Here is a 20524-nt window from a genome sequence, read left to right as displayed (position 1 = left end):
ATAGCTGGTTATAGTACAAACTTCTTCAGGCAGCTGTCAAATCATTTTGGCTACCAAACAAACGTGATTTTATCTCTGTTATAAAACAGAAATTACACTCTACAACTGGGGCTATTGAATGAAAGAACCAGTAGTGGTAGCTACACTTCTAGATTCTGCTCTCTTCCATGCAGCTCTTGCTGAGGATGGTGGTTTGTTCTGTAAAAAAGACACTGGAGGGGGACATAAAACGCCAATTAGTGAATGCAGTAGTACTTTTGAGTACTGAATGTGGATTTCACTGTGGTAGGTCCATGTGAGAATGCCATAGTATAGAATAAAATGAGTGAAAGGTCACTGCCTACTTTTTCCCCCCAACCATTATTTAAAGCATATTTCATATGCTCTTCTCATCCCTTGTCTCTGAAATAAATTTTCATTTTTTGTTGTTTGAGTTCATGTCATGACTGTTATGTCAGTTGCTTTAGCTGGTTCCCATCATTTGAATCAAAGGATTAAAGTACTTGTATCCTCCGGGACAAGTATAAATAAAAAGAATTAAAATATTCTTAGAAAATACTCTTGTTATACTGGGAATCATTTGCTAATTTAGCTTTTCCAAGAGATGAAACTGAGTGAGAAAAAGCCAGTGCCAACTTTGCCTTCAGAGTAACTCCAAAATATTGCTAGTGATTTATGCAAATTATTCTTAGCAAAACAAAATTACTTCAGGAATAATACATGTATTATATTACACATAGTCCAGCTCTTTCAGGAGATTACGGTATTAAGAATACAACTTACCAGTATGTTTTGGGGAGCTCAACATTATAAGCATGATCTGTGTAAAATTCATGTGCCTTACAGCTGGATGAGGTGGATGTGCCTTAACTGGGTTGACAACAAGCTGGGATCACTGTAGGGTTAAGAAAAGCCCTCTTGCAACTAGTAAAGAAGAGTGACACTTTCATTAAGTTTCACTGAATTCCAGTTTTTTCTTGGAATTTATTTTAACTCAGAGTTTCTGATTTAGATGATACAAATCTCAGCTTTCTCCACACTGATATTTCCTACTTTTCATTCTGTTAAATGCTAAACTCTGTAACACCAATTAAATCTACTGTAAATCAAGTATGAGTAAGTGTTTAATCTTTCTGTGAACTTTGAATGGTATGGTTGAAGAGTGGTTTCTCTTTTTCTTTGAATTAGATGGAGAGCAGAAGACTCAAGTGATGATTCATGGAATTGAGCCAATGCTGGAAACACCCATTCAGTGGCTAAGCGAACATATGAGCTATCCAGATAATTTTCTCCACATTAGTATCATTCCCCGACCTACTGATTGAAACTCAGCTATATTCGTATGAGGATCATTCTCAAGCTGGAATTCTAAGGGCATGTCAACTTCTTGCTTCTGTCAGTCTTGACAGAGGCAGCCTGACCAGAAAAAAAGAAACCAACAAAAAGCCGAAACAAAACAAGAAGTCCTCACTGCTGTAAGCTAAACAGGAAGAGAGATCCTATCATCAGATAAGGGCAATTGGGCTGATCTTATTTTGCATCACTGTGCTGCGTTTGTTCACTGCTGTAATTAAATCAGTTGCGATATGAAAGAATTTACAGGACTTCTGCAAGTCTGCTGTTTTCTTGTAAAATATAATAAAACTGAAACTGTCAGCCGAAGAGCAAATGGAAATATGCCACTTGATTGTATTTCTGATTAACAAATAAACAGGGCTGTTTCCTAAAGAGGTAGTGTTTCAGCTTTGAGGGTGGAAACATTGGTTTAATTTTCTAGAAAGTTAGACACTGAGAGATTTGGTTACCAATAGCTTTTTGTAAAAGATCAAATTACTGTAAATCCATCTTTCCTTAATGAGAAGTTCATGTTTACAGTATATGTATTGGTATGCAAATGATCTTTTAACTTTGATAACAAGCAGTGAGAGATTTTAAAGTAAGCCCAGCATATTCTGTCAGTTAAAAACATGCACAACTTAATTATTACAAATACTTTTGATTTGTATGCTGTCACTGAATACTCCAGTGTGTTTATTATTCAAACCAGTTTTCATAGACTAGCAACGATGTAGGATAATTTGTCTCAGGATTCATCATGGTATTTCTTTGTGCTCATCTAATTTTTTATTTCTTTAAGAATATATTTTCTTAATTTACTTCAAAAAGTTTTTTTTTTAAAAAGCTACATGGATGTTGCGAATGGGGTTGTATCCTGGTGTTTATTCCCATAGACTAGGAAACAGTGAAATCATAGAATGATGAACAGATTGTTTTTTAATGATTTTGAATTTTGGAAAGCTGAGGCTTTTCCAAGCTAATACTTTCTTACATCTCTGGTCCCTGAGCAATCAGTCCACAATTTGGAAGCTTCTAATCTCATTGCACAGATTTTTTTCTTAGTGTAGCAGATGTATTTTTAGGTTATTGGATCATTTTAGTTTCTAAATGTTTGTTACCATTGCAGATGCTACTCGAACTCTACCAAATTTTTTTGTGTGTGTTACACTAAATTCATCAAACTCTATTGCATCGTCTGTAGTTTGTGGCACAAAACTATGTTTATAGTAGACATATTATCCAATCTGTCAAATATTATTCAATATAAAGAAAGCATGACATTTTTCTTTCAAAAATAGTTGCTGTCAAAGATTCTACTCACAGTCTTGGCTTGTAAATGTCATTCCCAGCGCTGTTCCCATTTGTTTCCATGCTCCATTTATGGTACGATACTTACCTGTAACAGAAAAAGAACAAAATGAAAATCAATCAAATGAACAAAAACCTCTTTCTGAAGTAAGAGGGGAAGGATCTCCATGGGTGAGGATAGGGTTGAGGCTAAGAAGAGCCCTGAGGGCAGAAAAAGTCGGTAGACAGATTAGATACTGTTTTAAATGTTAATGAGGAAATAGCATTAAGGAAATGGAAGGGTAAAGGTACTAATGAAACAAACCTATGCTGTATTCTGCAGGACATGAAGAATTTTTAAAACAAACCAAACCAAACCATGGTCTGTGTTTATGCAGAATTGAAATATACTATTCTTAACGGTGGGATGATTTGGTTGAGTTATTCTAATTTCCAGTTCTGTTTGGAATTTTTGTTACAGTGCTGGATTGGCATTTATAAACTTCCTTAGGCATGCATATCTAAATATTTTGGAGATTTTCAAAGTCCTGCCAATGGATAAAGCAAATATTTTGTAGAGTATTCATATTTAAAAAAAAAAAAATCTTTTGTAGGGATAATTTTCCCATTAATCAAGATAAGAGGCAATACATTTCAAAATCTGTAGAGATTGTGTTTCCTTTGTTTCAAGGTAAGCTGGAGTGAGTCACTGGCTATTTTAATATATTCTACACCAGCATTTTAAGTATACAGCTCTTTTCATGGCCCGTATTTGCCAGTAAATCCAACTTTAAGGCCTGGCATGGAACACAGAAATAGCTTGGCTTTAAAACATACTCTTTCCTCTTACTTTAACTATTTAAACTTTATTAAAAAAATAAAATGAAGTTTGAGTCTGTCTTTATTTCCAGCTAAATAAGAATCTTTGTCATGGAATGACTAGAGTATTTAACTAATACTTAATAAGTAGGAACTTCTTAGAAGAGGTTCTTAGAATCACATATAGAATGGGTTCTGAATTAAAGCAGGTAGATATCTATTCTGTATTAAAATATCTGGTTTTGAGATAGGCATGGTGACATTTCGAAATGTCACACTAAACCTGAGTAATATCTCTTGAGAGAGAGGTAAAAAGACATTCAGAACTAGATTTCAGATTTCTGTACTTTCAAGTTACACTATCAAATTAGCTTGTGGAAGATGAGTTTAAAGTGGGAGAGATGTCTTCTCTCCTTCCCTTGCCTTTCATGTCTCTACTATTCAAGTAATTCTTTTAACTGTGAAATGAAATACCAGTTTCTCTGAACAGCAGATTGAAGAACACAAAGGAATACAAACCACCTAGGCAAACAGTTACATGGAGAGTTTGGTGTATGTCAGGTTTTTTTATGTATAAAATAACTAGCATTATACAGAATTTAAAGGTGTGGTTTTATTAGCATTTATAAATGTATAAAATGCATTTAGGGTAGAAAGAGAGGCAAACACCATGTTAGGGTTGGAGGATCTTGACTGCAATTGAAACTGCCAAGATGTGTCCAATTTTAAAATAGCACTTTCCACTGAAGTTGTTCAAAGCATTAATCCTTGCATCATTTCACTAATCCAGGTCAATAATAGAATGAATATGTTATGTAAACAAATCTAGCTACTAATACTCATTATACCATGAGCTCTCACCATAACCGAGTATAACATGTTGGAAAGGGTAAAGTCAATTTGTGATGTAGTTTGCTTGCATCTGTTGGAGTCTGGAGGATTGCTTGATAGATTTATGTCAAGTGTGTTTTGCAAGTTCACAAGCACTTCTTAGAAACCTGTAGAAGCTTAGTACTCTTCCAGAGAAAATCGTGCCATAGTGGGGGAAAACACAATCAATAGCGCTCTTCACTAAACCTGTCCCTGCAGTGGCTGCCTTACAGTGAAAGACACGTGGACAAGTGCACGAGTGAGAGCTGGTGATGCCTTATTTTGTACAGATATGTATATAATTTCTCCTTGTGTATGTTGTTACTTAGTGTCCCGGCTGACATAACAAACCAGACAACCTGTTATTCTTTCAGCTAGAGAGAGGCACTCAAGTATTTTTATTACCACAAAATTAAAGATCAGAATGGAAACTGTCTGGCTGAAACTTGCACCTTACATGCTTTTCTGACTATAATTAAAATAATCTGCACTTCAGAGGTTTGATTTCCATCAGTCATATGTACACACACCCTCACTGGATTTTTTCCACAGCTCAAAATTAGCAAAATAGGCTGGTTTTCCTTCATTTGAAAGTTTATCCGAGTCTGTACAAGGCAAACAGGAGAAGGGGATCTGGCCATGGGGGTGAGCCTAAAGCCCTGAAATCGTGGCATGATACAGGAAGTCATACAGTTTCTTCACCACTTCCACAGTGACCATTTTATCATATCAATCCAGGCCCTTGCAGATTCTTCTTTAATTTGCAGCTTCTCTTTACTTAGCTGATGCTTGACCTCAGCTGAGCAGTGATGAGGCTCTGCCTGCCCCTGGCTCCGCGGCTCCCTCACTCCCTTGCAGGATTACCATTGATGCCTTGTGTGGGACTAAAACGCCGTCTCTGGGGCCCTCCCTGACGCTTCTCACACACCTCCTCCGTCACCATCAGAGCATGAGTTCATTCTGCTCGCTTTTACCATGAACTGGGTGGCCCTGTAGGAAAGCAGTGAGAGAAGGGTGCAGAGGAGGAGAGGGAAACCAGAGGAATAAAAAACAGTGAAGGTGGGGCTTGAGAGAAAATACTTTGTGGGGAGTGAAATGACAGAGCCGGATTCTTGATCTCACCCAGGTTTCTCATTCACTCATCACCTTACAGCTCCCACCACGTGCTTTCCTTTCTCTCCTTTCCATGAATACAGTGCAATGGCTTTCACCTGTGGGACAAAGTGTCTGGCACCTCTGGTGATGCCTGGAGTGAGCAGCACTAAGTGTGTATTTAACTTTGATGGTTTAGCACTGCTGAAGGAGGCCTTTGTTTACAGGAATTGTTTCAGAACTTCCTCCTCTGCAGCAGATCCTCAGCCTGGGCGTCCTTCATGTGAGGAGTCAGAATGGGGAGGTCCTGCTGCAGAAAACATCCTGCACAGGCACCACAGGTCACTGTTCCAATACACTGTATGTTCGAAAACTGAGTCATGGAGATGGATGGATGGATGAATGAGTCACTACAGGACCTTTCTTTCATGAAAATTACTGTTTCATGTCTCTGAAGTTTTACTTTATGCTGTTCTGAATGTTTCATATAGTACTGCAGAATACATTTTCACTGTGCATGATAAATACTAAACCCAGTTTTGGTTACAAGCCTTTTCTGTTTCATTTTCCAGTCAGAATAAAATTCATTTATATGGGGCTTAGTTGTAGAACAAGATGTCAATGTTTGTAGTAAGTCTGTATAGGCAGTAGAAAGAGGATTTGTCCATTGTAATCATCAGCATTTCTGCACTGTACATCTCAACACCTTTCAATATGAAGATACATGAGGATTTCTGCTGAGGCATAGTTTTGCTGAGCCACCCAGGCAGTTTCTCTGCCAGTTTGGGAGGTCTGTTCCCCTATGGAAATTCTCCAGTTTTGGTTTATTGTATTTAAATACTTGATGGCTGTTGAGAAGATGACTGGAAGAATAGCCATAATGGCAATGGGAAAAAAAAAACAAAACCAACAAAACAAACCAAAAAAGGCAAAGCTGAATTTATTGCTCAAATGGAATGTCCTTCAGTAAGAAATCATGACGTGAGTTTTCAGTGAAATTAGTGATGTCCTACTTCTGGTTGTGCATTCAGTTATTTCAGTGGTAAGAGGGAACAATCCTAATGGATCAGCTTACAATTGCATGGAAATATATATAATGTGTTTTTAATTAATATGCTAATAACAGGAACTACTTGTTTTTTATTCTTTCTCTTACTGTAACTTGAATGCATTCAAGGATTTTGCTGCAATTGTCTTCCTCAGGGATGTGCAGCAGGAATTGTGTCCCTTCTGGCCTCCATAGATCACAGTGGTATCAGTGTCTTTTGGAGGTACAGGGGAAAATAGTTCTCTGCAGCTTACCTACTTGCACTCTTCCCTCCCTCCTTCCCCAAACTAGATGCCAGCAGTTTCCATCATGCAGCCCTCTTTTCTGGTGGTTGTTGCATGCATTGGTCAACAAACCAGGTGAACTGTAGCTACTGAGCATAATGATAATGATCTTCAGCTGTCATTTTGGAGGGCTCTGAAATTTAGATGTTTCAAGTTTCTGAGCCACACCTCTAACAGACACTTGTTCTGGGCTAGCCACACAAGCTTCGAACAAGACAATACAAGGTATAAATGAAATTCTCTTTAAAAATTGGCACTCATGTAAATGGACATATCCCCACCCTTCATTCAGGCTGTTTTTGCTGTTTCTGTGTAACCAGCTTTCTGGATACTTACAAAGCAAATCTCACCGAGATCATGTGGAGGAAATGGAAGATGCCTGTTGCACAACTCCCTTGCCTGCACCCAGCTCAGCCCTTGCTTGTGTCTCTGCAGACAATTGACAGTGCTCAAAACCACAGTGGCCCCTATTCCAAAATGCCATTTGATGGTATCAGGACACGAGCATTCCAGAAGAAGAATGTTTATATTTTAAAGGGAGTTTATTCTTTCAGCACTAGAAAAGGCTGAACTAATAAAAGGCCTTGAGTCTGTAGCATCATCAGGAAGATCTTTGCTGCAAGTTATGATCTAGATGGGATAAAAATGCTTCCTCAGTATAATATATGCTTGAAGTGAACTGTAATATATTTATGTGTTCTGCTTTGATCCTAATGAGTTGTGGGGTGCTGTACTGAAATGAACGTGGATACCATTAAAGAAGATCCTTAACACCGTAATGTATGGGCATGTGCCGCAGTTGCCACATCATAAACAAGGGCGTAAGCTTTTCAGAGCTGCCCCAAGATAGGGCACTTGCTACCTTCTCTTGTCCCAGGGTAAGCAGGTGCTAGTGTCTGAGAGCAGTGGAGTGCTTTCTCTGGCACTGGCCAGGGAGGGATGAATAATGACTCTGGATTTCCCAGATGTGCTGTAGGCATAAGTGTGCATCTTGACCCGATAGGAATGAATAGGGTTCATCTTTACCTGCAGGATTTATGTTCAGTGATTTTGTTATTTATGCCAAAGAGGGCTTCAGGGATTTTAAGTAACCTTAGGCATGGGATCATTTTGTTGACTAGCCTTGATGCTAATTATTTGCAGCAAATCAGACACTAACATTTTTAATGAAGTTTCACTGTGGAGTGAGATAAGATTAAGTGTAAATGGTGTGGCTGGAAACTTCTTGAGAAGTATTTAGGTTTACTTTGCAGTGTCACATAGGATCACAGGAAAAAGAGACAACTCCTCCCTGTGCTGTGTCTGCTGAGGATTTTGGTGGGTCACTGCCTGAAGTGGTGAAGTATCCCTCTGCCATTCAAATCATGTAGTAAGGGTGATGTTCTGGTGGAAAAATCTTGCCCAAGATGAAGGCTGAACTAAACCTGAGTCTGTTTCTTCTGAATTCTGACAATAATAATTTCACTGAGCACAAGCCATGTTGTTGCCGCTCATCAAATTTGTAGTTTTTTCTGGATTTATTGCCTTGCAGAGGTAAAGCCTGCTGTTTGTTCTGAAAAGCTCCTACCTTAACAATGAAGAACACCTTAAATGTTTTTCAAACTAGAGTGAGAAGCTAGAGCTAGGAGGAGCTGGAAGCAACCTCCCATGATGTACCAGAAAGAGAGAAGACTCAAATCCTGCACTTTTCATCACTTCACAAGCTTCTTGATGCAGCATAAATGAAAGGTTTCTCAATAAGTTGTGTGGAGTTCATATAGGGAAGAGAACTGGGGGTCTTACTGCTGCTTATGTTGATGTCAGTACTTTCGACTTTGCAAGCAGAGCTTGTCAGCTTCTGCTGTGAATCTGCTGTCCTTCCTGTGCATGGATGTGGAAATTCAGCTTACAGGAGAACTGCCATTTCAGTTTTACTGGGGGAATGAATTGGTAGAAGCTTGGGAATAAAAGACATTGTTTAAAAGGTTACTTATGGCAGAGGATCCTTCTCAGAGCTGTGTTTAATCCTGCTGTGGATCAGAACTGGGGTTGTGTTGAACTATCTGCTGATGTGTTGAACAAGTCTGTCAGTAATACCTTTGTGATGGCTTGGACCTCAGAAGGGACAGATGCTATCATCCTTTGCAGTGCAAACTTTCAAACTTTCAACTTGCTGTGATCCTGAATTTGCAAGATGGCAGGGTTTGGTAAAACACATACAGCCTGTATGGTTTTCTTATGGAATACCTCTTTCAAGGCATGGTACACCATGAGGAGCATTGTTTTATTTGTCTCAGCTGATGTTCCTCTGAAACTGCTTGGTGGGTAATTTTAATGAATGTGTGTCACGGGTTAGGAATGGTATTCCACAGTTTAGTGTTCCCACTGAAACCATTCCAGACCGTGCTCTGCTTGCTCATTTCCCCCTGCCATGGGATGGAGAGGAAAATGGGAGGCACAACAGATAAAGATCACGGGCTGAGGTGAGAACAGTTCACTGGAAACAGCAATGAGATGAAAAAAGGAACAGTAAGAGCTGCAATATTAAAGTGAGAGGGCACAAAAAAGGCAAATGATTCACACACAGAGACCCCCTAACAACTCCCAGCTGCTCCCTCCACCACACTATACTGATTCAGAAGGGAGCCCTTCCCCTGTCCCAGAAAATAGTGAGGGGATACGGAATAACCTCCAGGTCCTGTCCATGCCCCGTCCTGACTATGGCAAAAATTAACTCTGTCCTGGCCGGAACCAGGCTGGTATGGGAAGGAAATCCCTGCACTGGCAGGTACCATGGTCGCTCACCTTCATTTGCTTACAATGCTCTAAGCAATCACGTGTGACACCTTCCTGCAAATGAGGCAAAGCCCGCTTGGCGCTCGAGCCGCTGAGGAAGAAAACTTATATTGTAACATTAAAGGCAGACACTTTGTTTTAATCACGTGCCAAAACAGCTGAAAACAATTATTAATTAATAGGAAACATTAACTTTTAACTTTGCAAACTCTCCAAAGAAGTGTCTGTGACAACTTGCATCTGGATTTATGGATAATTTGGATACCGTGAAAATGGGCATCGTACTGCAAAGGTTGGCTGCTTTAAATTCATTTTAAGTGTACACATAGTGCTCTTAAAATTAATATGTTTATAAACCTAAATTGGTTCAGTTGGATGCCTTTTGTTCTCTTTGTGGCTTCATTTGAAGCAACAACAAAAAGCTGTGCTTGTTTGTGTGTTTAACCAAAATGTTAAATTAATCCACCAAAAGCATACAAATATTTTTTGAATAATAGAGGCGCCCCTTTCACAGTGTCTTTGGTATTTAGCACTATGGTTTGGTGAGTAGAAGGCAACTTCTTCACATCTCATAAATAAAATTTTAAAAATCTTTTGCTTGGCTTTTAATTTGAACCAAACCAGTGCAGCACCCTCAGTTTTTCTTGTCTGATTTGATAAGGCTGGCGTTAGTATGTATGGTTGGCAGGAGGTGGCATTCCTAGTATTTTAGATTCTGGATCCTACTTTCCCTTCTGAAAAATACTGTGCCTGACAAATACAGCTCCTAGGAAATAAGAAGGGGGGATGAAAATTGCAGTCTGAGACAGAGGTCCTGTTCGATCTGACTAGGGGTGTGACTGTTTGGAGATTCATCATGCAGATCTACTGCTTTTGCCTCTTTTGTCCAAAAGAAGAAAAAATTCCTTGGATTGGCAGAAACACAATATCCAAAATATTTCAGCAAGATCAGACCACAAGAGTTAGTTACCTTAACTGAGGATCTCGAGACATCCCAATTATTTTAACAATGGGAGAGTGGCTCCTTAGCCTGTTTTCTTCTATCCAGTCCACTTCCCAGTTATTGAGCAATTCATAGGGAATCATAGGATGACTTCAGGAACTGCACATTCTTCATCAATTAAAATATTGTGTCTAGCAAATGTGAGAACTTTGCTTTTTACGTTTGCTCCTAAGACTCTTCTCTTAAAAAAGGTGTGTTTTCATCTTTTATTTAAAATTCTACCAGTCCTGCTAAACCAGCAACTCGCTCTTTGCCAAGTAATTTGATCTGAGCTCATCTTCTGCACATGGGACTGTGTCTTAACGCTGAGGGTTGTCTAGTCTCCGTTGTGAATAATGACTGGGAATCATCTTAGTTATCCTTGTTTAGATCAAGGCACAACACACGTGGCTACTCACCAACCTGTGGAAGGCAGATAGGCTTTTGTAGTCCTATATTTATGATTAAGAAGGAAATTGTTATACAGTTCAAAGGTTAAGTTGTGCCTTCAGATAATAATGCTTTTCTTTTCCTGGAAGGTTTTGCACAAGTCTCATAAAGAAATAGAACTTGTCCTTATTTATCAAATAGTTCAGACTTCAGGGCTACTGAAATGATGCCTACAGCTCATTCCCCTTTCCTGTCTCTTCCCCACCCAGCAGAGTGCTCTTGTTAGAAAGGAGGGGTTGCAATGGTGCAGATATCTGGATGCAGCAGCTTGTGTCAGACGTATAGGAATGAAAGGCAGTGCTGCTGCACTGACAGAGAAACATCTCTGCTCTGGTTGATACTGATCAATAATCTCAAAAATAGTGATCATATAAATACCTGAGGATTGTGTGGGCTGAACTATGGCAGCTGCTCTGCTTCAATTTATGTTTATACCTGCTGATGTCTTACACATTTATCCTGAAATTACTTTTTATTATAAACAGTGCATGTTTGCACAAAGAACTTCACAATCTCAAAGCAGTTATCTTTTTTCAAGCAGATAATTAGGTTATTACCAGCTTTTTCTCAAAAGAAGGGGAAAAATTGACTAGTCTAATACTTCTCTAAGGCAGACTGAAAGGAAAAAAGTTATTTCTGCAGTGGCTTGGGCATTTTCTATACTTCTGTGCTCTACCAGCTGTTGCTTGATACCCTCTCTGTCTGGAGACTTGCACTAAACATTCATCCTGTCAAGCACAGGCTAACAGTGAACTGCACTTGAGGCATCTCCACAGCATCGTGACCAATCACAAATGAAAGCAGTAGGTTGCTTCTGGTTACTCACTGGTATATTAGACTTCTAGTAGCAGTACCATTTTCAGGCTTGTAGGTTGCGTGCGGCAGATGGAAACAATTACTTTCAGTGTGCTCTGGGGTATTGCTAACTGAGCAAGAAAGACAGTGTGGCTTCCCTCTCCCACCACCCAGGCTTTAGGATATGCCTAGCTGGAGTGCTGCAAAGATCAGGATTGATTCCTGAGTTTCATTTTGGTGGTTTTCATTATTTCCACAGAAGCAGTTTAGGGATAAACGTAAATTCCAAGTGTCAGTTTCCAGGGAAGGTGTGAATCTGATCTGTGGTGGCTTTATTGAGAATGAATTTAGAGTAGTCTTGCTTTTAATGCTTGATTTTTGCATGGGCTGTGGTGATTTGGGGTTTGTTGAGACCTGTGAGATTCCTTTATGGCAATATTGGTTTGTGCCTTTTAAGCGATATCCTTTCCAAAGCCCCCAGTGCTGAATCTCGGGTACAACTCCCACGTAGCAGAAACTTCCCCCAGCTCTTGAGTTTCCTAAGCACTGTCTGGGACTGCAGCATCCTCTGATGCTTTTGCATGTAAGAAGTTGTTTGGATTTGGTCTGTTCCTCTCCAGCACTTTGGATCTGCCAGCTCTGTGAAAATAATGGGATGTTAAAAATTTAAAATTAAGAAATAAAACATGATTTGATATGTCAGCTTCAGAGGATGACTGCTGATTCCAGTACACTTCTCTGTGCTGCCCTGGTTATGGTCCTGTTACTGTGGTAGAATGAAATTTGTGTTATCCTATGCTTACAGGACATGGGAGCCAGCAGGTTTCCATGTATAGAAATCCAGCATTAAACGAGCACTTTGGTAATCTTTTGCAGTTGTCCAGAAGGTAAAATGCATTGTGCTACAACAGAGCAGTCCACAGAGCGCCCTTTATATGGACAAGCTCTTTCCTTTTGCTTGGCCATCTTGCTTAAGATACAAAAGTACCCCCTCAAGCCTCTTTCATGGCTTTAATCTGTATCTATGGAGCATTTTACAAATGAAAGTTGGGAGGTTTGCCATCCTTGTAAACAATATGGCAAACCCCAAATCCCTAACAGGGAAATGCCTCCCTGTCCACACCGACAAAATTCAACAGATGCTGAATTTTGCAGGTTTTTTATGTCTCACGGCATGAAAGCTGTAGTGTGAACACTGAGGAAAAGTCTTTTTCCCACCAAAACTCTCAAGCAATCTTACAAGTGAAGCAAAGCTGCTTCCTCTGTCCTAAAGAGAACACCAGGGAGAGGCAGGGACGTGCAAAAATGAATGAGCAGGTTTGGTTTAACTGGTATTTTTTCTCACCTAAGATTAGCAGAATGCTATTTGCTGCAGTCTGTTGTTGAAGTGCCAATATTTGTTCTATTTTAAAAACAAAGAAATGTTGATTTGATGAAAATCAAAGCAAATACAGGAAGCTGCTGATGTGAAAATTTTCACATCATGCCAAGACAACATTTTTATCAAGTTTTTTTCTTCAAGGTGTCACTTTGGAAGGTTGCATGCTGATGATAAATGGTTTGCTGCTACAGCTGGAGGAAATGAGACTGATACAATTTTTCTGTGTGAAAATCTGTAGAAGTTGACTTCAAAGAGAGAAATGCTCATGAACCATGAATGCAGTAGAGATGTTCCACTGGGATATTTCAGCTACCAGCAATATGAACTGTTGTGAGCATCTACCCTCTCAGATTTGCATAGATGGAGATGCATTGATTCAAGACAGAAGGATTTTGATAAGCAGATATTAGCTTCAGTCAGAGCTGAGTAAAGAGGAAAAAAATAAGTCATACTCGAAACAATGGAAACTCGCCAGCTTAATTACACACTACGGATGGTCCTACTCTTCAGCCAGTGAAGATGAAAAGTCCTTTATTAAATGTTATTGGTACATATGAAACTGCAGTCTTCAAGCCTATGCCAGCTGCTTCTGCAGTCACAACAGAGGATACTGCAGTGCCATGTCTTTTCCTGAAATCGTGTGGTTTAGCCTACAAGTGAAACTTGATTGGGTCAAATGAAAAGGTCTGGATTTGATCAATGAGTTGGTATAAGGTTTGTCAGCTTCTGTTGCTGTTCTGCCTTGTCAGTTGAGAAATACCAAAAACTTTGGGCAAGATGAATTAGTGAAAGTAATGCAACACCTTTGATAATGTAACTTTCATGATGGCTCAAGGATGGCTCAACATCAATTATACATGATAAGTAATAAGAGTAAGCTAAAATTATAGCCTGACAGTGCTTAGGAGGGGACTTGGAGGACGTGTGTAATACATTTGCTTCCTTCCAAAACTTGTTGGACTAGCAGCCTGACTACAGGAAAATCACTGTAATTTAGCTTTTGCTGGCAGTATCAGCAGTGGAATCTAGGACATAAATACATTGCTTTATGTATATCTTAGCCCAGATCAAACATGGGAGCAAGTGAATATGGGAAAGCTTGCACTGTTGTTGCGTCTCCTTTTTTTAAACAGGAACAGGGACAGCTCAGGCTTGGTTGTGCTGCAAAATAGACATGCACTTAAAAACACTACCTTTATTTCATCCCACACATCTTATTGAAGGGAGATATGAGCCCAGGTTTTACCCAGTCCAAAACAGAGACCCTCAGCCAGACAGAGCAGAGAGCAGAGCTGCTCTCAAGCAGCCACAGAGGAGGCAGATGAGGAAACTCATAGTTCAGGTTTTCAGTCTTGGCACAGGAGGGCAGTTCCCATTGCACTCAGCCCCTGTCCAGGATGAAAGCAGTGATCACAGCAAACCTGAATTGTCCACATGCCTCACATGTGACAGAAACATTTGTATTTCCTTCAGCCTAGTCCCTGGAAAACATCTGACACAGCTCATGGGCTTTGATTTGTGTGTCTGGGGCACAATTTGTTTCTTATGGCAGTCAGAGGCTACAGACAAGAAGAACTGTGGGTCTTGGATTTAAATTTTGGAAGAGTAGGGTAGCCAAGCTTTATACTTGCATTGAATGCATTCAGTTCCAGCTCCTGTGAGCTAAGGAAGCACTCGTGGTGACATGTTTTGCCAAATGAATTAACAGAGGCAGATGCAGCCAGCCCTGAGTGTGGTGGCCCTTTTTGCCACACTTGTAAGAAACCCAGGAATTGCTGCAATCTGGAGAGATAAACTTTTGAGCTTGTGCCAGCATGCACCTGTTAACAGGGCTTTGTTGAGGTCTCTGACCTCCAAACATAGATAAGCTGCTCTTGCGGGTTAGGAGATTTGAAGCTGCCAGGCTGAAATCCAGCACGTTACAACCCAAGCTCTTTACCTTTTTGTTGGTTAAGAGGTGCTTGCACTATTTGGCAGGGAGCCAATGAGGTCTGCTGGGTCTGCCATGGGCCAAGGAGTTATGTTAAAAGACCCAGTTTCTAATTAATCCAGGCCTTTATAACTCTCTAAGTAGCTTGCCCAAAGTCACGCCAGTGCAGGGTCACCCTTGTCTTGTAAGTGTGAGGCAGGGCAGAGAGGCCTCTGGTTCTGCTGCACACTGAACTTCAGTACAGGTCATTAACATTTTGACCTTACTGGGAGAAAAGTTTTAGAAATTATCCATGTGTTTGTATCTTGAGGGGCAGAAGGCAGAGCTGAGGTAACTGACTGATGTTTCTCTCTTGGACTGGAGTTCAGCATTGCCTCATGATCTTTGCTGAGGCTGTTTTTTGAACAAAATAGAACACTGCATGGGGCTGTTCTTGGAGGGGCTTCTGTTTACAGGAGATGAGAAGGAAGGAGAATTCAGAACCAAAAATTAGCCTAATTTTTTTCTTCTTTCTGCATTTCTGATGGCAGCTACAGGATGTGAGGAAATTGCTTTGCTGCACCAGTCTGGAAGTGTTCCTGTAGCTTTGACCCAGGTTGCAGGAGATGGTCCTTGCTGCCAGATGTGCCTTGGCTTTACTAATCTGTGTGATTATTTCTGATGTGCTTTTGGTTCATGACGAGTATCTCTCAGAGGTAATCTGTGCTCTCCTGCACTGAAGTATGTCACGTGTGAAGAAGTGATGATGTGGTAGCTCTGTGACAGAGGTTTTTGGTGTAGCAGGGCCATGGTGAGGACCCCTTTTCAGTAACTGGGATGGGGTTTGCTAGGAAAAGGCCTGATTGACATGATACTTCCACAAAGCTGTGAGGAGCAGCACAGCACTGGCAGTGCCAACTCCTCTGCTGCTGGTTGTGACTGAAATGGTGATTATCTGCAATAAATGGCAAATCAGTGCAAACCCTGGATATGACTGCCCATTGCTTTAACAATTCACCTTCACAGGGGCTTTCAGATCCCTCAAATTTTACTTGCTCAAAGAAAATTTATTTAAAAAACCAGGCTGGTAATGGGAAGTTTATTCTTTTCATTAATATAGTCTCTGTAAATACAGTGTGTTTATTAATATGGTATATATTGAGCTGACATAAAAGATCTAAGAAACAGAACTCCTCCCTGAGTCCTGTGTGGTGTATATTTAATGAATTTTCACTTAATTATCCATTAATATGTATTAATAAAATAAACATGGCAATTGAGCAGTACAGTACTAAAATACTGTTCTGAAAGAAAACCACATTGAGTAAACTAAAACAACTGCATTTCTTACTAATCTACACAATACATTTAATTTAAAAGGAGAATTTATAGTATTTGAAATATCCTACCACATACTGAAACTTTTAGTGTAAACTGCCACTTTCTGACTATCACATATTGAAATACTTGTGGCGCGTAGTGAAATTTATGTTACATTGTGTAAAATATATAGTGAAACCGAACTGATGTATAATGAGACACACATGTGCCTGCAATGACTTATCAGTTCCATTATTTTCTAACTAACATTATTTTCGTGATCAAGTTTTTCTGGGTCAAAGGAAGAAAATGGTGAAGACTGGGACTGATAGTACAATGGAGAGTGTAGACCCAAACTTGTACAATAACCTAATCAAGCTGAGGTATCCTTTGTCCTTTCCTCAGATAAATTCTAAATGTAATGTCTGCTAATGGTTACAACATGTCTCTCTTTCTCTGCCAAAGCTTCATTAGGAACATCAACATCACCCCAGCAAGGGAAATACCACCAGCCACAAGTAGAGAGGCTGAGTGCCCAATTCTCAGCAGCTCTTACCAGAATGGGGCTGCTGCACAAGAGACCCTGGTGAGGTATGTGGGGCCTTGCAGGAGCACCCTAGCACAGGTTGGGTCATTCAGACCCATTCAGGTTTTGTGGGAGGCGGTAAGTAGATATCCCAGACATGACCTTCTTCATCTACCAGTACTCCAGACCTCCTGTGGAGGCTCAGGATGGATGGGCAGCATCACTGTGACCCGCAAAACACCTCTCCATGCTGCTTATATTTGTTTTTTATTTCTTAAGTTAGGTCCTGACTACGCAGCCAAGCATCCCTGCCGGGCAAGGCAGGCAGGCTGGCCACTGGGTGTGCCCTGCTGCTGGCAGAGGAGGGCTGTGGCAAGCTGGTCAGGCAGCTGCTGGCCTCCTGCTGACCTGGGGTGCTCCTCTGCAACGCTGTTGTTTGCAATCCACAGTTGCTCTCCAGCTTCAGCAGTGGCTTGGGCTGAGGATGGTGGCTGCTGGGCTGGCTGGCTGGCCTGGGAGGTGCTTTTATCCTGGTTGACTGTGATCTTTGCAGGTCCCAGCTGGTGCAAGGCTGCAGGACCTCTCCAGCTCTGCCCACTCTTGCCCAGAACTTGCTGCTTGGACCATAAACAGACTGCTGTTTCTGAGAACTTCCCAAAAAAGAAACTGAGGTCCTAATCCTGCTCAACCAAAAGAGTAGGAAATAAACCACAAGTCTCAGACCTCCTTAACAGTCCTATTCCAAGTTCCATCAGAGAGTTTTCTTTTATGGGTCATCTTTTACCTAGTTTTGCAGCCATGCCAGGATGACCAAAGCATTTAACACTCGGAAAGCGATAACCGCCGTGAAGTTCCCTCTTTCTGATGTGCCTCGATAACGCTCGAGTCAAAGTGTGTTTATCCCATCCTTGCATTGGACTATTGGCCTTTTGCTAAACCAAAACAAGCAAGGCCATACTGAAATTGAAAGATCTTCCTACTTCACGGCTGTTGTGCAATCGATGCTCATCAAGGATGGTTAAAGGCACAAGACTAAACACACCCTGCATTTGAGGGTAAGGTGTATTAACCTTTCCACTTGGAATGCCTAATTGCTCAAATATTGCCAACATTGTTCAAACTGCCAGATATGTTAGGGAACAGGCAGAACTGGAAGGACAACTCTATATGAGGGGTATGACAAATTTATTGGGTAAATTGTATGGGAGTGCTTAACCCTTCTCTCTGTTCTGTTTTTTGTAAGGACAGTTGCCAAGTAGAGTTGGTCATGACTAATTCATGTGAGGAAACAGCACGGAGAAGTTAAACAGCAACAACCAGTTTAATTTCACTTGTTACCTAGCTTAAGTTTCAAAAGGAGATGAAAGGTAAATTTGCCATTTGCTCTCTATGTTTTAAAAGCTGCAAGAGAGCTTGAAGAGTGACATGCTCTGGATTACTAATCCTACCTCTGTCCTTAGAGCAGAGGGAGAAGACAAACACAACTTAGTTTCTGTGTATACTAGGACAAAAATTCTCCAAAGCATAGATTTTGTGTTTTGTTCTACCCCATTCCTAACTTTTAAAAATCATTCTAGAGGTACATTAGTTATCTCTGAAGCAGGGGAGAGCACACGTATGTGTCAATGCCAAAACTGACCAAGATGGTACAGGAACATTTTCATGAGGGAGAAGGAAATATATCCTAAGTATCTGAGTATCAACTCTAGCAAACAGCATATCAGGTATGAATATTTTGCAGATGGTACAACCAATCACCAGCTACCTTCTTTTGGTTTATCTTCTTATCTCCCCTGAATCAAAGAGTACAACAATGGTGACAGTGAGTGGATGAAGTACTATGTATTTGGACAACATTGTAGAAGATGATTTGTCAACAGGGAGACAGAAACTTTTCATAATGCTTGGAGGAAAATTCATAGGGTAATCCCAGGATAATAGATTTTTAATCCTTGGTTGTTTCCTTGTGTGATACAAGCTAATGAATGTCACCTACTCCTTTGAACCTTTCTGTAACTTCCTTGAGATAGGCCATTTCCTTTTGAAAGATGTTCAGTACAAACTGAAACATTTACCAATTCCTTCATCCCTGTGGCTAGATTGTTATTTTCCTAAAACAGAATAGAGCAAAACAAGAATCTTTTCAAAGGCAGTATATGGAATTGTTATCCCTTTGAGCTAACTATGGGAAGTCAAGCACATGGCTGAGCTTTTGTAAAATCAGGTTGAAACACAATTCTCTTCATTTAAAATGATTCTGAAGAAGCCGGTCTTGATTTAAGTGTCCACCAGTCTTGATTTAAATGTCCACTACATGGGTTGTAGTTGAAGACCATCTGAAATGAGGCTGTGAATGGGCAGACCTGCCCTCTGCTGAGCCAGGTGAATCTGTGTGAAGAGGCTGAAGGCAGATGGCTCCTGCACACATTAGTAGCTTAGCAATTTTCTCCACATTCACAAAAATGCTGGCAGTGATCACTCGCCAGTAAAAAAGACACTTTGCTAACATGGACCCAGTTATTTTCTTCCCTGGCTGCCTGTATCCAGTCAAGGAGATGTCAGTGTCCTAAAAAGAGCACCAGCTCCATATCACTGGATTTTCAGTTGCAGGGAAAAGTATTAGCAAAGGAAGATATATCAAAATAAGGAAAACCCTAAAAAAAATAGTAATTTGGTAATATCAACGCAGCAAAATACTGAAGAGGAGCTTTGACAGGGTGGCAACAGGCTTCCAAGGAGCCAGAAAGCATCATGGTTTTTACAGTTTGTCAAGTCATGGGTGAAATTTCATGCCTCAAAGTAAATGAGATGAGAAACTCTGGACCTTTCAATATGGGAGAGCTGAATCTATCAAAATAGTTTCACTTTGCATCTACAGACTGTGAAAAGATGTTCTTCCTTTTTTTTCTTTTTCTCTCTCTTAGTATTTTCTCTCACCCTTGCCCTTTGTTGTGTGGGTCCTCTCACTTACTAGGCACCATGTTTTCCAAAGAACGGTGGTGTTTCACTGCTTCACTTCACCAGAAACTCTTCTTCTGGGAAGACTGAAGAGGCTGGTGGCCACCAACTTGCAGCACTGGCAGGATCCAGGAGCCCCAGGGATGTTCACATAGAAGGCAGGAGGACAGGGATGGGCACAGGGATGAGGAGAATGAGAAAGGTAACAGAGATGGAGGGGAAGAGTGGAAGGTTCACCACCCTCTTGTGCTAGTCTACATCATGGGTGACAGACTGCTCCTGGCAGCAGTGCCATGGCCAGCAGAGCTGGTGGATTGATACATGGCAAGTGCCAGTCCTGCTGTGTTGTGCAGCCATGCCATGGGACAGCCACAGAATGGACAAATCTTGCCAGTACATGTGCCTTCCACAGCCCCAGAGTTTGGCCAGGCAGCTGGTGAGAACAGCACTGAGGCAGCAATCTCAGGCCCTCAGAGGATGAGAAAAGCTGGAATTAAGGTTCAGTCGGTCCTTCATGGACATGCATAATGATGCGGTCTTTACAAGATGTGTATTACTTTTGCCCTTGGCCTTTGGAATTGGGAACCAAAGGAAGCTTTAATGTGTTAGCTCCACACCTTGGAGGTGCTCTCTTGAAAGAGAAGGGATATATGGAGGGATATATATCTCCTGTCATGGCCACAGACTGGA

General features: G+C 40.7%; 1 protein-coding gene across 2 annotated transcripts in view; it reads left to right on the top strand.

Moving 5' to 3' along the window:
* The window catches only part of ATG5 (autophagy related 5), a 91356-nt gene that overhangs the window by 69841 nt on the left and 991 nt on the right, over positions 1–20524 (top strand). The window contains exon 8 of one of the 2 annotated variants that reach the window (XM_063389729.1): positions 1189–3512. The exons of the other annotated variant lie outside the window; for it this stretch is intronic. Within the exon in view, the coding sequence (XP_063245799.1) occupies positions 1189–1325 (137 nt within the window). The 3' untranslated portion in view covers positions 1326–3512. Of the gene's footprint in view, positions 1–1188; positions 3513–20524 lie in introns of those variants that run through there. 2 annotated transcript variants of the gene reach the window in all.

Source organism: Prinia subflava, chromosome 2 (genome assembly GCF_021018805.1).
Source record: "Prinia subflava isolate CZ2003 ecotype Zambia chromosome 2, Cam_Psub_1.2, whole genome shotgun sequence".
NCBI classification, from domain to species: domain Eukaryota; kingdom Metazoa; phylum Chordata; class Aves; order Passeriformes; family Cisticolidae; genus Prinia; species Prinia subflava.
This window is presented reverse-complemented; position numbering and strand designations above follow the sequence as displayed.